At 36.6% G+C, this 16,360-nt stretch overlaps 1 protein-coding gene across 4 annotated transcripts in view; it reads right to left on the bottom strand.

The window, feature by feature from the left end:
- The window catches only part of GLS (glutaminase), a 66,043-nt gene that overhangs the window by 41,315 nt on the left and 8,368 nt on the right, over positions 1-16,360 (bottom strand). For 3 of the 4 annotated variants that reach the window (XM_083865391.1, XM_083865388.1, XM_083865389.1), the window contains exons 2-6: positions 11,808-11,904; positions 11,216-11,337; positions 6,678-6,807; positions 5,930-6,009; positions 4,175-4,338 (exon numbers count right to left, since the gene is read on the bottom strand). In XM_083865391.1, the coding sequence (XP_083721517.1) occupies positions 4,175-4,338; positions 5,930-6,009; positions 6,678-6,807; positions 11,216-11,337; positions 11,808-11,904 (593 nt within the window). Of the gene's footprint in view, positions 1-4,174; positions 4,339-5,929; positions 6,010-6,677; positions 6,808-11,215; positions 11,338-11,807; positions 11,905-12,648; positions 12,681-16,360 lie in introns of those variants that run through there. The other variant, XM_083865390.1, reaches the window with a different exon arrangement.

Below are 16,360 nucleotides of genomic sequence, written 5' to 3'. Positions count from 1 at the left end.
TGCCCCAGTTTTTCCACTCCTTGAGATGGGGATCCCAACTCTGGACACACAGTTCAAGACAACACAGTTCTCATGCATGATCAGAACACACTGTCACCCTCATTTCTCACTCTAGCTATGCTTGTCTTCTTTACAGCTTCCTCTCACCAACATCAGGTATCACTCCAGCCCATAAACACACTTGTGAGTTTATCATACGCAGCCCATTCTAAAAATATTTTTATAAATATTTTGCTCTTGATTGTTTCAATCTGCCACACAGTACAAAGAAAAAACACAACCAGATTCCATATCATGTGTACATTTAAATAAATAGGATGTGCAATGTTTATTTAGCATTCAGCAACTGAAAGGCTTACCAGTGTGGTATGTCCACACAGAATATACCCTCCAAAATGCTATTGCTTCTCATTTCTTTGAAGATGTCACCACTTACCTTCAAAATCAAGGCATTCTTGGTTCCTCTACTCTCAAGATTCCTGTCTCTCTTACTACTTAACATTTCAAGCAACCTGTACTTGTTCTGGACACTTTACAACTAACACATTTCCATGTGCCGCCTGCACATGAAGGGAAGAACCTTCTGATAAAACATTCAAAGACTTTCTTGAATGTGCTTCTGAAACACAGTTTTTTGTTGTTCCCCACACAAGTCAGCAAGAACATCACTGTGGGAGCCTCACCAGCTAAGGGGAGGGTACAGCAGCCTGGTTCACCACCCACTAACAGCTGTCCTTTGAGGTTCTTTCCTACTGCTGCCAGCTCCAGTGTGTCACAGCGCTGAGCACGACACCACCACCACCAACCCACTGCTGCCTCTTCTCAGCAGAGCAGACACTGCCAGGGTGTCCAGGGCCCAGGTAAGCAGCTTTCACCATTATCTGCACAGCCCCAGGGATTAAATACCACCCAGACACAGGTGTCTGTAACAGATAGAAAGCCTATCCTGCCAAAACAGCCACAAGCTTCCTAGAGGTGGTCCATGCCCCAAGCCTGTCAGTGTTTAAGAGGGGTTTGGACAATGCCCTGAACAGACAAATTATTGTAGGTCCCCTCCAACCAAAATACTCCATTCCACAATGGAGAACCTCTCCCCAAAGTTAAGCTATACTGGCCTCTTTTAAGGGCTAGGATGGCTAAATAAAAACCTACATTCTGAAAGATTTCTGCAGATTTCAAAGAGATGTCTTCCATTCCCAGGTAATTTTTTGCCTCTGGAGAATGTACAGGTTCTGACACTACATTAATTTTTAAAGAAATTCATACAAAGATTTATTTCTAAAGCAGCAGCCACCACTGATCTCACAGTGGGTGCCCTCAGCAAAGAGATTCCACCCTGTACAACAACTAAGCACGAAGACTGACACTGTGATTGCAGGTTTGCCAAAGAGGTGAACAGATTCATCCCTTAATCTTTAGAAAGAGGTATCAAACTGCGCAACAGTTGACACAGATTACTGAAACCAAACACACACACGCTCTATAATCAAATAATAAAGGCACTGATCTGCTCAGACTGATAAAAAATAAAATCTTTTACACAGCTTCTCTGCAAGTCACTTGTATTGCTGTATTATCTCATTATACTTCCAAGTAAGTTCATGGTTTTATCCTTAATGAGATGTAAGTAAAATAAACAATTTCCTGGCAATCCTTCATTCAATTACAATTCAACTTTTATTTACTGGACCAAGTTCCACAGATGATTTTATTACTAGACTAATTCTACAAATAATTATCACCAAGAGGAGGTAGTATGTATGGATAAGAGATACTAACTGTTCACAAATGGAAGTATTAGACTTGTTGCATCATGAACTCAATAGACATGAAAAAGCCTTTGCTGCTAAATGGGCATAGCCAGGAAAATTATTCCTGATAATGCCCGTTTCAGACACATTTTACTATGTAAAATTTCTGATCTACTTTAATCAACTAGAATAATCTTTTTTAAATTTGGACAGAGATTGTTTTATTCCTCCAGAAATCTGAACTGTATTGGGCAATATATTCTCTTTGATAAAACAAGTTTTAAAAGTGAATATTCATGAGTTTGCAGAAGATTCCAAATTTCCATAGCACAGCACAGACCTTACTCAAAACACAGCAACAGCTTTTTTGTTTTAAGTTGGCATTTTTAGCTATAACTTAAAATGGTCTTAAAATATTCTTCATTCTTTCCAGCTTGAATCTCAATACTAGTAAACAATGAAATGCAAGAATATCCTGTTTTAGGAATCTTCCATATAGCAAGTATTGAAAAAATACCTTCAGGTACATGTCTAAACAGTTTTCAAACACTTATGTATCACTTCATAAAATCTGGATTACGAACATGAAATTCAACTACATCTGAATATTTATAGAGTAAGCAGATGAAATATCTATTTTTTTAAAATTTTCAAATTTGGTCTTTAAAGTATTTTTGGATGTTAAAACTGACAAATACTCTGCATATCTGAAGTTCATACAGCAGTTTAAACCTACAAGCAAAGTGTAGATTTAATCTTTTAAATCCTTCTTTTCCTTCCTCTTCCTTTCCTTGGAGAAACTCAATCTCCCTTTCTCTCACTACAATTGAAATGTTTCTCTTTATTAAACTTCTACTTTCTGTTTTAGTCTTTTCTTAAGGACTGTATAAGAGGCCATCCAGGTCAGTTCCAGCACTTTTTTCTCATGTCTATCAGCCACAGAAGCAAAAACATAAAAAATAAGTTTTCTATCATGTCAATTAAGTCTTCTCTATTAATTTCATGTTCATAGGTCAGAATTTCAATTGTCCAAATTATCTTATACATAACAGGCTTATAAACACTCTTGAAGAATAACAGTAATGTAAAAGACCACAGCCCACCAATTCATCTTCTCCAACAGTTAATTCTAAAAGCAGCAATAAAAAGAAAATAATTACTATGCTTTGTCATGTTATTAAAAAGAGAAAATATGGAGCACCTATATTAGTTCAAAGGAATTAAGGGGCAATTTTCAGCACCATCAGAGCTTTTTTTCTAGTAAAGCTTTTGTAGGATATGAAAGATAAGTCTTCACACTGTTACAACACTGTATTTGGAAAAACAAGACAGCATAACATGACAAAATGCTTAATCCTTTCTTGGCAATATATTCTTACATTGGTATTTCACCACCATTTACTAGTGTAATAAAAGAGAAGAAATAAATTGCATAGATATATTTCAAGTATGGAAAGATGATTTTAAGGTACAAGTAAATTAAATAATTTCTATATAAATCATTTCCATGTATTTATAAATATAATAAATATAATTAGGTATCATAAATATATAGTAATACAGGTATTTAAGTCAGAATTCAATACAGTGCTTGACAAAAATGTCATCCAAGCCTTATGCTGGTAATTAAATATTAATTGCAATACCATGGCAACAGAAACATTGTCTGTTCTTTTACTGAGACAGATCCACTAGGAGAAACATCTGTGTTTCAGAGATAACATCCAGTATTTCCTCTAAGGCTACATGAGTCATCTTTCTCAGATTTTTGCCATTTTTGCCATAATTTTCTTAAAAATAAATTTTCCAAGCTTAAAAATTAATATAATACGAAAAAGAAATAATCTAGGTATGTGCTGTAAGAGAAATTCTTGCTACAATACTGATGCCCACAGGGGAAAAAATAAAACTATCTTTTTGAATCAGTCGCCAAATCCCATTTAGAATAAACTGTGGGAAGATTTCGCCTTCTGGAAACTAGTCAGTGCTGGCCTTTGGCACCAGCACCTGCTTCTCAGAAGGCTGAGAAGTGATATGTTTTTTAAAATCAATTTAACATCTTTGATTCTTTCACCATCATTTTACAGAAGCCATGATAAGGTACACTTGCTACCAACTCACCTAAATAAAAATAAATTTCAAATACCTGCACTGTTAAAATTCGTTGGGTTTTCCTACAGCTCAGTAACTAACAAATGGAATAGAAGCAATAAAACGTCTTTCACTAGCATTCTAAATTAGGCAAAAGTGACTGAAGAAGGCTAAGTCTACCTTGCTTACGGCAATGTATTCTGGGACACTGCCTAAGTAATGAGAATTAAAATGATACAGAAAAATGACAAGACAAAAAAAAGCTGTATAGGCTTGCCTCAGAATTTTTTAAACCTGAGTATTTGCATTATTAAGTATAATGTATCTCTTACCATCTTCATTCAGGAACAATTTGTTGAATCTTAATCCACTAGGCTCTTTACCAACATATCTGTGCACATACTCTGTGCCAAGGTCATTGACAGCAATCGCGTATTTCAAAGGCTTTACACAGGACTGAAGACAAAATGGGACTTTGGTATCACCCACAGAATGCCTGGGAAAAACACAGATGAAGAGGCTTGAAATTTCCTGTTTGTCAGCTGTGGCAGTAGAGTGCTAAATGATTCATCTACCCTTCAATATACAAGGACTATTAACAAAAATGCCCTAAAAAGCAAAAGCATATTACCAATTCTCATTTTAAAGAACATAATAAGATTTAGAGGTTTTAGCAACTGATTCCATGGGCCAAGCATAACAAAGTCAGTTGCTGACTACTGCAGAGGTAACAAAATAAAAAAACAAGTTCAGAAATGGGTTTGTACCAGAGCAGAGAATCACCTCAGACCCTCAGTCTTACACTTACCCTACTCAATTGCAAACCACATGCTCAGCAGGCTACAGGCTGACCCAAATAGAGCCACTATACTGATTTACGGCTATATAAACAAAGATGAGATACAGCTTGGTTTTGCAATTTGAGAACAATAATCAAATCGCTGTATTTACATTTCCTTTAATAACAGCAAAGATAGAACACTTATTACATGCTATCTTTTGGAAAGTTTACTTTCAGCATCTATGTCAGACTGCACCAAAGAGTGACTCATTTGAGCAGCATATGCCACATCCAGATAGAGCAAAAGGCTTGAAGCAGCCACTTGTCTGATGGAAAAACCAGGAGTGTATTTGCTCCTGTTCTTTGCAGAAAACACAAGAAGGCTTCAGTGAAAATCACAATACCATTTTGGCATTATAAAAGATAACATTACACAACATTAAGCACTACAAAAATTAAGATTATAAGAACTTTCACTAGAACATAACATCCAAAACAAAGCAAAATGCCAAAAAAGCATAAGGTTTTTTACTATTAATAGATTATAATTCAGACACTTAAACAGGGAGATGAGAAAATACTTCTGCTCACTTGTACAGCTCCTCCCCTGAGACTACAGAACATATGGCTAATTAGAAGCAAACATATGGATCTCAACAGATTGTGGCAAAATGAACTCCACGCCACAGTCACCAGAAGCAAGTCTGATGTTCTCAGGAATGCCCCATTCACAAACACAACACCTAAAAATTGCAGTTTCCAGAACCTGCAGCAGGACCACAGCAAACTGCAGGTCAGCAGAGCTGATGAGCACCTTGCATTGTGTATTCACAAAGGAAGACAAAGAGCTCATGTTACTGCCCAGATAGATAGTGCAAGGTGTCCCTTTACATTTGGGCTCCTAACTGTCTCTGCTACTCTGCTTCTCTCCTGAGAAAAATAAAATCACTCTGACTAGATCTAAGACCTACATACACCCTTACAGAGGAAAGCGTGATAAACCTGAAAAGCAAAATTGTATTCAGCTCTGTCCAGTTTCCACATCTTCATCTGCTATTTAAAGAACATGAATCCGCATTTTTTCAGTGACACACAGATTATATAACAATGCTACAGTGAAAACATTAAAATGCAGAGGAGGAGTTAACACTTAAGTACATTGTGACCTACACAGAGAGTTCTATAGCTTGATGCACAGGTACTGTTAGACAAAGCTTTTCAACTTCCAAATATTAATACTACAGAAGCATTGCCTCTACCTTTCCTTCAACTATTCCAAGACCAAAATGTTTAAGTTACAATATACCTCTGTCCATCGACGGTGCAAAGTGACACCCCCCATAAATCAGGGCTGAACTTGGCCAGTTGTGGAATATAGTCAGCAACCTATCACAGCATGAAATAAGAGACACATTACAACATCCAAAATACTTAACTCTGCCTTCATTAAAATAAATATTAATGGAAAGAATACACAAGGTACAACTGAGTTATTCTGCAAATAATCACCTGGTATACCTAAAACTTCATTAGAAATTATTATATTTACTAGATCATTATCAAATAAAACATTTTTAAAGTAAAAATTTCAGCACATTCTGTATTCTATATTAAATTTTGAGGTTATAACAGTCTGGGATTTTTCAAGCAATTTATTGAAAATAAGCACCAGAGTAAATTTTATTTACTAACAAAGGTACAGTATTAACAATTACTTTTGTCACACAACCCAGACAGATGTGTACATCTGTAGAATTTTTCTATAGCTTAAGTGTAGTCTAACAAATTATACGGCAGTTTTACAGTTTATGTAAAGTAAAAAAAGAATGCTGTTTTCATATTCCAACAACAAGATGCTACAGGATTCTTAAAGGCTGTGAACTGTATTTTTAACACAGTTTACAACTGAACTTCCAAAACTCTTTCATTAAGTTACCACTTATTTTGCTACTATTTTGCTAAAAATGTCAAAAAAAATGTCTAGTTAACAAACAACACATTTGGTTAATACTGAAAATCTACAAAAGTTTGAAGTTGATTTACAAATAAGTTACCTTTCCTCCAGATTGCTTTTTAGCACTTTCATATAGCTCATCAATATGAGAAGTAAACGACATAAAATCTGGAATGACAAACTTCCTTCTGAAAGCTTGAGTAAGCAACACGATATTACTTTGTACACACCTGCAAAAAGTAAAAAACGTTTATTAGTACTTTGACAATGTACTGTCAAAAAGCCTACTTGAGTAGCAATTACATGTTATTTAATTAGGACCTTCAGGCCCTTGAAGCCACATGCCTACAAGAACAAGTCTTTATTACTTTTCCAATTTGCCACTATTTTTTAAAATTAGTTTTAATAGCCTTGTTCCATTCACTTTTATTCCTTTCTACTTAAAGCTCTCTTTTGAAGTTTTAACTGTGAAGCTGTACTGCAAGGTATTATCAACCTGCCTTCAAGTAACACCTCAGTTTGCAAAACTGCAGAACTTAAAGCACCCAATTCCTAGAATCAAGCCATCTGAAGTTTATCTAACTCAGTCCTTGTCTAAAAAAGTGCTCATTTCAGAGTTAGATCAGACTTGGGAGGTTCAGGGTTGCTTTCTCTCACTTCACTATTTCACCAGGAACTGAGGTGGGAACGCTGCCAACAGACCAAACTGGGATGTGATTCCACTCTAATAAGAAAAAAAAAAAAAAAAACACAGTGGAAAAACTTGATAACATCTCCTGAACTAAGCAAAAGTTAATAGTGAGCGGTACGGCAAGTTTCTTGTTTCAAACCAGCAGCATTCAAGGAATCTGTTGCCTTTTAGGCCAGAACACAGTTACATTATCGGCCACACCCTCTGAACGTCAGCCCATCTGGGACAGTTAAAAAACCGATGAGGTAAAAAGGAAAAGACTTATCTAGGACAAACAGAAGGAAGGATGAGAACACAAACTGAGACATGCTGAAAGTGGTGTGTCTAGAGGTGAGCAGGAGCAGGGTGGGAATTGGGAGCCATTATCAAGTCAGTTGAAATACGACCTGATAAAGGGTATTAACAGCAAGGACATGGAAGTTTGTTAAACTAACAGTTGAACAGCAAACAAACAGTTAACACCTTCATACCATGCCTTCTGGCACTGTTGACAGAAACAGAGACACACTATCAACGCAGGCAAATGGAAAGTTAAGAACATCTAGGCACACACTATGAAGAAGTATATACCTATAATTAAGACTTATTCAGGATAAAAGATTTAGGGAAACATTTTCACTTACAATAGATATTTCAATAATTCTACTATTAAAAGTCATCATCAGTTCAAAATGAAGGTGCATGAAGACCAGCGAAGAGACAGAATTATACTCCCTTTGAATCGCCCTCTCTTTTTCCTAAGCCTTTAAACTCCTCCGTACTTCCTCGACTTTTATCTTTTCAAATGCTGATAAGCATTGCTCTCAAAGCGAAAGAGAAACTAACGTTTCCTATGTACACAGTCACCTCACAAACTGCTGTCTGTATTACGCTGCTTTCTTAGCCTATGTTAAAATTGCAGTCGAGTTGTTTCTGTTGCAATCGGTCATGGTTTTTTTTTCTGTATCTTGCAAAAAAATCCTGTTTGCTTTTGTTCCCAGCAACTTCCAATTACAGTCACATACTCCAGGTGCAAAACCTCTTTTCAAAAGTAATTAATAACACTGATGGCATCTATGTATGCAGAAAGAGTAACAACATAACATGTACTAGGTTCAATCTTCAGATGCACTTCTACATTGTCGGTACTACCTGGATAGCATGAAACACTCCTATAAGAATAAAAAAAATATGCATCTAAAGTTCATCCAAACCTATCAGAACAATTCAATACAACGTCTGGAAAACAAGGAGGCAGTATACAGTGATATACAGTACTCTCAAGATCACATTATGCCCTTCTGAAACAAGAAGGGCATTTATACCTTAAAATTCACACCAAGCCTATGATGCTAATTTCGACAGTTCAACCATTTTAATGTAGGGATTAAAACTCACTGCAGAAATGGCTGTGCTAGTGAAAGACATTACTTATTGTTACCAGATTTTTCCCAGACTCTGCCAAGGTCATTGTCTGGCTGTTTATCCTGGTACTCCTTAACCCAAGCAAATCATATTAATTCACAGACTAAATTAAATACAAGGGTTCAAGCAATCTAGACGGGAATTCAGAACAATAGGTGCATGGATAAAATAACAGAGTTCTTAGGTCTCCCTTTAACAGGACAGTAAACAGGACTGACAGTTTTCAGTCAGCCAGGACACAAGCCATGACAGCCTCTAAAATTCTGCAGTTCATAACTCCTCCCCCCCGAAGTAATTAACTAATTACACTCCAGGTAACTCTCTGGAGACAGCTGGCCTCAGGCTCCGGAGAAGTGGAGCGATAGGAAAATACCACAGGGAGGAATTTAAGTAAATAATTATACTGATAAATAAAAACCTTTCTACGCCCAAATCTTGTTAACAACTTGGCCCTTATCTCTCACATAGTTCAGGACACGTACACTAAAAACTTCCTACTCTACACTCTTCCATTTTGACAAACTTTATAATCTCAGACTAAAAAAAAAAATAAGAGAACTCTCTTGCCAAATCCCAATCCAAGTATTTCTTGCCCCACTTCAAAAAAATGTAATTTCAAACTACAAATTTTTCCTGATACATTTTGGTTGGGAAGATTAGGCTGCAGGTCTTATGATCCAATTTAACTGTCAATGACTTACTTGTATAACCAAGTTTGAAAGCAGCAGTTTGAGGGGTTTTAGAAATTATATCTTTGTTCTCTAGTGTAAAGTTAGGATCACTTTGTTTCCTTTATCACCTTGTTAGATTTATCCATTATTTTTCAAGTTCTGACTCAGATGGCTGATTACTACTTCCCTACACAAAGCAGCCCAAGTTTCATATAACAACAGACATAAACTACTAATTATATTAAGTAGTACCAAAAAGGAAAAAGAGGAAAGAAAAAATCCTAATAGCAAGCTAACCAGCATGTTGCACTGCTTTCAGGAGCAGCCTGGCCTCACCCTGCAAAGACCATAGGACAGTACACAAATATAACATTATTTACAAAAAACGTTGCAAAGGAACCTTCTCCTGCTGCAAAGAAAAACTCACTATGTGAAATAAGATTCACCTCTCCACCTCTGTATAATCTTTACATTCATAACTCTTCCTACACAAGAAGCAAACCATGTAAGCTTTCCACAAATTGTTGTAGTAATGACTACTCTCCTCACACAGAGGAGAGGATCAAATCCCAGAGATGTGACACAGAATGTAAGATAATCCTGCTAATTAGCAATCGATTCTTTTTCAAATGCAGAGCCCTTGCCTAAAACAATTCAGATTACTGTGACAAATAAGCCTTTTAGTATAAATGTAGCACATAATAGCAAATGCATTTCCTTTCCAATCCATCCATACATCCAGGAAGGTTTCTGAATCTAACAATTTTGAGTTTTTATTCTGCTGACAATAAAAAGTCTAGACCAGTGAAGACCTGGTCTAGAACTTAACACAGGAATAAAATTAGTCCATGCTGGACCTTTACAAAGTATCTCACATCTGCTTATGGAGTTGACTGGGGTTTTTTTCACAGACACTGACATTCACTTTTTCTCAATCTACTTCCAAAAATGTTTATATATATTTTAATATATATATAGATAAACTTTGTGTTTATACCTTTATTCTTACATAAACTATGTAAATACATAGTATAGCATAAGCACATACTGTATATATTTTATATACCTATATGTATATAAAATACATGTATTACATATACATTTAAAAATTTGTATGTGCAAATAAGCTTTAGGTATTATGATTTACCCTGCAAATGGAATAAAAATGAAGACAGAAAAATAGCCTAAAAAATTCATTTCAAAATTTAAGAGCCTCTAAATTTCCAATCTTTTGGCACACAAAAGCTGTAAGTAGAGGAGCAAAGGAGTGTGCTTGAAATGGACAGAAGACAACCTGAACAGTGCTTATACTACTCAGTTGACTACAGACTTTGCTAAAAAAACCCACAAAAGCATCACTAAAATATGGCACACAGATCTTTCCCAAAACAGACCAATGTCTGCAATCCCAACCCCTCTCATCTCCACCTGTCTTGAAATTTAACATCACCGTTTTCCACATACTCACTCAGAATTACAGACATGCTCTGATCATCTCACCACACAGAAGCAGCATCCTGAACTTCAGATTAAAAACTGACAGTGCAGCGAGAGAGCAGTTTTATGTAATCCTACTAAACACTTCATGCTGCATCAATTAATTTTGTTTGGCATCTGACCAAGAGTTGCAGTATGGGGTCAGACACACACACAAACAACACTGGCACATTAAACTCCTGTGGAGATCACACAGCCTGTCTGCTGCATGAAATCTGAGAAAAAAACTCTTATCAAAACAGCATCAGGAGCGTGTGTTTGACTCCCTTTCTAACTGATTTATGCACCTTATGTCTCTCCTTAAGACAGCATTCAGTAACACATAGACAGCATTCATTCAGAATTATACAGTTACATAATTGGCAGAAAGTTTACTTTTTAAAAAGGTCTTTGTCCAGCATAACACCATCTGAAGTAGTCTGAAGAGTCAGTCTTAGCATATCCATGCACTCTTTCAATCGAGGATCAGATGTACGTAATCCTGTAGATTTGAGTGCCTATTACAAAAAAAAAACAATAATTACTAAGTGAAAAGATTTGCTATTACAGTCTGCTCAGCATTTATCATTATAAGAGATCTGCCACTGCATCATCAACAAAGACACTGTGATACTTTACTGCAATTTCCTTTGGCCGTTTTGGCTGCATCTTATGTCAAAGCATTAATGTTATTTGAAATCCAGTGGTCAACTACATTTTACACAAGCACAAATACTGAGCCATGCCATAGGCACAGCTGCCCTCAAGCATACTCTTTTGCACATCAAAGAAGTGAATAGCAACATTAATACACTCATTCTGTTACTTAACTATAGAAACAGCACTGGGGGGAAAGCAATAGTTACATTCCTTCCCACAGCTAAACATGTACAACAGAAATTCTTTGCTTTGCATTCTTGCATTTAGAATGTTAAAATAACCTTGCAGTAGTTAGCTTTCATACAGCACTTTGGAACAGTAAACTTACAGTTATGAATTTATGAACTGGTATTTTTTCTTGTCCTTCTGCAATAGTATAGAAAAGTAGATCTTCTAAGCTGGGAAGGAGACCTTGTTTCATTTTACTGGAAAAGAGAAAAAAAAAACATAGATTATTTTAGTGCCTATTTTTATTTATACACATTTTCGCATTATTCTCAGGGAAACACATTTGCATTGCTACCACTAATTTCAAAGAACATTTTCATCAGTGAACACAAAGCTTAGTTAGACTAAGTAGAAAAAAAAAAGGTAATATTACAAGCAGCTTACATAGTTTTTACAGTAGCAAACAGCCTTAACCGCAACTCAGTCATATTTTTACTGTCATACATTTTGCTAAGATTATATTTAGATTTTTTTGGGAGCAGACTAATCACATATCCCTTTTTGAAGTTACTGAGGATAGGTATGTTACTTGCAGAAGAGAAATTACTTATAAGATTCCAGGATGTACATGCCTCATAATGAAGTTGTAGAGCACACTGACCCAACCGTTCTACAGGCATGAGAAGGAGATGATAAATGTGTAACATCTTCCCCAAAACAGTCCTGTTTTCAGGACTCCACAGAGGAGTCCTACAGTCCTTATCCTTCCAGAAGCTTACGTAAGCCCCATCAGTTACCATGGAACAAGCAAAGCCATCTGCAGCATAATAGAGCACCTGAAGCAGAAAGAGTGACTGTCATCACACCTACTTAGCTAAGTAAACCCAGTGTAGATGCACCTTTAATGGTCACCGTGCTTATCAGTGTAAACACACCGGATCCCAGGCGTCACCCATTCCACTCCGAGATATGCCTCCCCTGTGCCTGCAGCTTCTCCTTACCTGCATCTCCATTTCATGTGAAATCTGAAGGAAAACTACCAAACTAAGCACTCAGATTCCTCCTAAGACAGAAAGCTGTAGTACTGACAGCTTTCTCTCAAAGCCTTTGGAAGCTTATAGATTTAATCTACAAAAAGTATAAAACATTCCTTGATATTCCAAAGCACCCTGCAGTAAGCAGGAGCCCAAGTCTTTACACTTCCAGACTAAGAGGGGCAGCAACAGCGAAGGGATTCTAATTCTTTGGTCCCCTGAAGTTGGCTTCCAGGCAAAAAAAACAATGTTCCAGTGTTTGACAAACAAAAATACAAAAAACCAAAAGCAAAAAAAATGTAGATAGTAACTAAAATGCAGAGTATGCAGTCTTACATTATTTTAAGCCATCAATTTTAAAGGTCTATCCTATCATCTATAAATACTGGCATTACTTTGATACTATACAGTAATAGATAAACTATTGCCTGAAACTAGAACGCTTGGTGGCATTTTATGTATTTTTATACATTTATGCTTGTGTTTACAAAAAGCAGGTCCAAATTCTAGTAACTGACGTTTTCAAGAGATTAGTAATTCTTTGAATAACAAAATTCAGGGTTGCAACTGCAAAAATAAAATGCTACAGCTAAGCACAGACCCTAGATAGGCCAATGCAATCTTACTGACTGACGTTTAATCCTCTCCTCTCCCAATACTTACACAAGTCAGATTTATGATTATTTTTAATAAAAATCTGATTATACCCAAATACCCTTACAAATTTAAGACAACCTCTAGATTGCCCTTGCCTCCCTCCTTTCCTCATAACTAGCTGTGAAAACCAGTAGTAAAAAATATCACCTCTCATTTTCCAATTTAAACCACTGTACTTACATACTAAGAACAGAAGACAGCTTTGTAAGCCAACAGAACTTTCCTTGTCTTACAGTCTAGATTTTTTTTTTTTAATTTAAATTATGCTGGCTCACTAATGCACAGACAGGCTGGCAATTCAACCAAGACAAACGCCTGCAACTACCTCAAGCAAATTACTGAACAGCCCTTTTCCTAAAGAAAATTCAAGTCTTCCAGACAGCATATTTCACTTCCAATCCTTTGGGGACAGTCAAGCCAACAGAACCAGAACTACCAACACAGCAAGTAAAGCTTCACCCTGCGCCTGCATCCTAATTCTGCAGGGAACTAATTTTAAAAGTTATGCTAGAGTTACATCATCTACACCCCTACATCTTCGTCATTGACACAAAGCATTCAACTGAGCTCCCCAAAATGTCAAGATTTCATGTTTTAAGGAATGGCTCTGCTACATGAGTCATTCCTGGACTGATGAAGGTCTGCCAGAGGAAGCTTTCCTATTTCACTCAGGCAAAACCAGCTAGCAAACACACTGAGAAATGTTAACTGATAACCTATTTAATTACACATATCTGAGCAATTACTTGGAATTTTACAGCTGTTCTAAGTATGGAATTTCTATCTGGAAAGGTGCAGAAAAATACTTCAGCCATTTAACCAAGATTTTACTTGCCTCTTCATAAGATTTTAATCTATTAAAGAGATGTGCACCTTTCACAGAAGAGAATCTCTCAATGTGGTTTTCATATCTTTCACATCTGCTGTTGTTCAATATTGGGTCACTCAGTCTAATTAAACAATGGAGCTGCACAGACGACCAAAGCAAAGAGGATGACATTCAATATATTTACAGAAAACTGCTGCTTGTCAAGCAGTCGCTCTTTTGGTAAAGTTTATCAGCTAAATAGGGGTGAAACGGCTTGCTCTGCAGTTTATCAGATCAGTGATGTCAGTAACTAATGTTTGCTTAACCTTAAAGATGTGTTTTGGCACTGTGAACACACTTAGCAAGATAATTCTGTTCCACACATGTAAAAAGCTGTTTTTCAGGTCAGGGGACTTGCCATTTTCACAGTCAAATTAAGTGGAAATTCCAGTTTACCTCACTTCATGAATAATGACTTGTGATACTTATTTACCTTCTTTAAAAAAATAAATAAGCACCAGCTATTAAACAACTAGATTTCTTTGGTATTATACTAATCTGAGAACTACAATACTGGTGGACTGTTTTTTAAATACAAAGAAAAACCAACATAGGAATTCCAAGCTCAAGGACTTTGCAGCCCTTCTTTCAGCTCTTTCTTTTGTATCAGTACCATGCCTACACCAGATTCTGGGGAAGACTTCATTTCAACAAATGCTAAATTTCTAGGATAGAAACAAGATTAAATTTCAAGTAATGCAGAAGATTCTTACTCTCTACTTCAGGATAGAATTGCTAAAATGCAGAACAGGATTTACAGAACAACAAATGATATGAAGATATATCACTAGTAATAGTTTCCGGCATGATTAATAAATATGACACCAGCCATAAAAACGAGGTCGTGATTACTGTCACAAACAATGGTCCTGCAGGGACCATTTAAGATCCTCATCAATGACAGAGTGGGATCAAATGAAGCCTCAGCAAGTCTGCCAATGACACCAAGCTGAGTGGGGCAGGTGACAAGCCTGAGGGATGGGCCACTATCCAGAGGGACCTGGACAAACTCAAGAAGCTTGTCCAGGTGTGAACCTCATGAAGCTCAGGGGGATGAGCACCTCCCTGCTAAGAGGTAAGGCTCAAGGAACTAGGGTTGCTCAGCCTGAAGAGGAGGAGGATCCTGAGAAACCTCACTGCAGCCTTTCAGTACCTACAGTGAGTCCGTAAGAAAGATGGGGACAGGCTTTTTAGCAGGGTCTGTCACAACAGCACAAGGCATAAGGTTTTCCACTGAAAGAAGGCAGATATATTAGACATATCTATATATTTATATTTATATAAATATATTTATATTAGATATATATTTAGATATATATATTAGATATATATATTAGATATATATTTATATTAGATACAATGAAGAAATTTTGTGGTGAGGGTGGTGAAATGCTGGAAGAGGCTGCCCAGAGAGGTGGTAAATGCCCCATCCCTGGAAACATTCCAGATCAGATTGCATGAGGCTCTCAGCAGCCTGATCTGGTTGAAGATGACCCTGCTCATTGAAGAGGGGTTTGGACAAAGTGACCTTTAAATGGTCTCTTCCAGTCCAAACGACTTTGGGATTCTGTGAAAGCTGCAGCTCACAGTCAGTAGCCACTCTAAGACAGGCATCTTAAAGACGTTGTCACCATACTAGAGATGTTGGATATCTTGATTGTATCTCCAACACTTGTCAGGCCACTAAGTAACTACTTTCTGTCCACTCCCATAGTGGGACACTGCTCCTGGAACAGAGATGGGGAGCTATTTACCCAAGAACTACAAAGATTCAAGAGCAAGCTACATATTTATAAACTTAGACCAAAGATAGACATGTTTAGTAGCTAACAAAGTACTTATGGTAAAACAAAAAACACTAGCTTCAAAACCTTAGCCTCTACAGCAGTTATATTCAATAATAATAATAATAGTAATAAAGGTCTAACAAAAATGCATTTCTAACTGCTTCTTGCATCTCTGAGTATTGTATCCACACTCCATGGAAAAGTATCAGCAAAATTAAACACTGCCTGGTTACTAGTTATTCCTCTATAATCTGGGCTGCAAAAGCAAATTTATTTTCAAAAGTATCTCCAGAATTCATCTCTGCCCTCAAAAAAGAGCACTACCACTCCCTTGTCATTAAAAAAAAAAAAAAAAAAAACAAAAAAA

The sequence above is a fragment of the Zosterops lateralis genome (assembly GCF_965231275.1).
Source record: "Zosterops lateralis genome assembly, chromosome: 7".
NCBI classification, from domain to species: domain Eukaryota; kingdom Metazoa; phylum Chordata; class Aves; order Passeriformes; family Zosteropidae; genus Zosterops; species Zosterops lateralis.
This window is presented reverse-complemented; position numbering and strand designations above follow the sequence as displayed.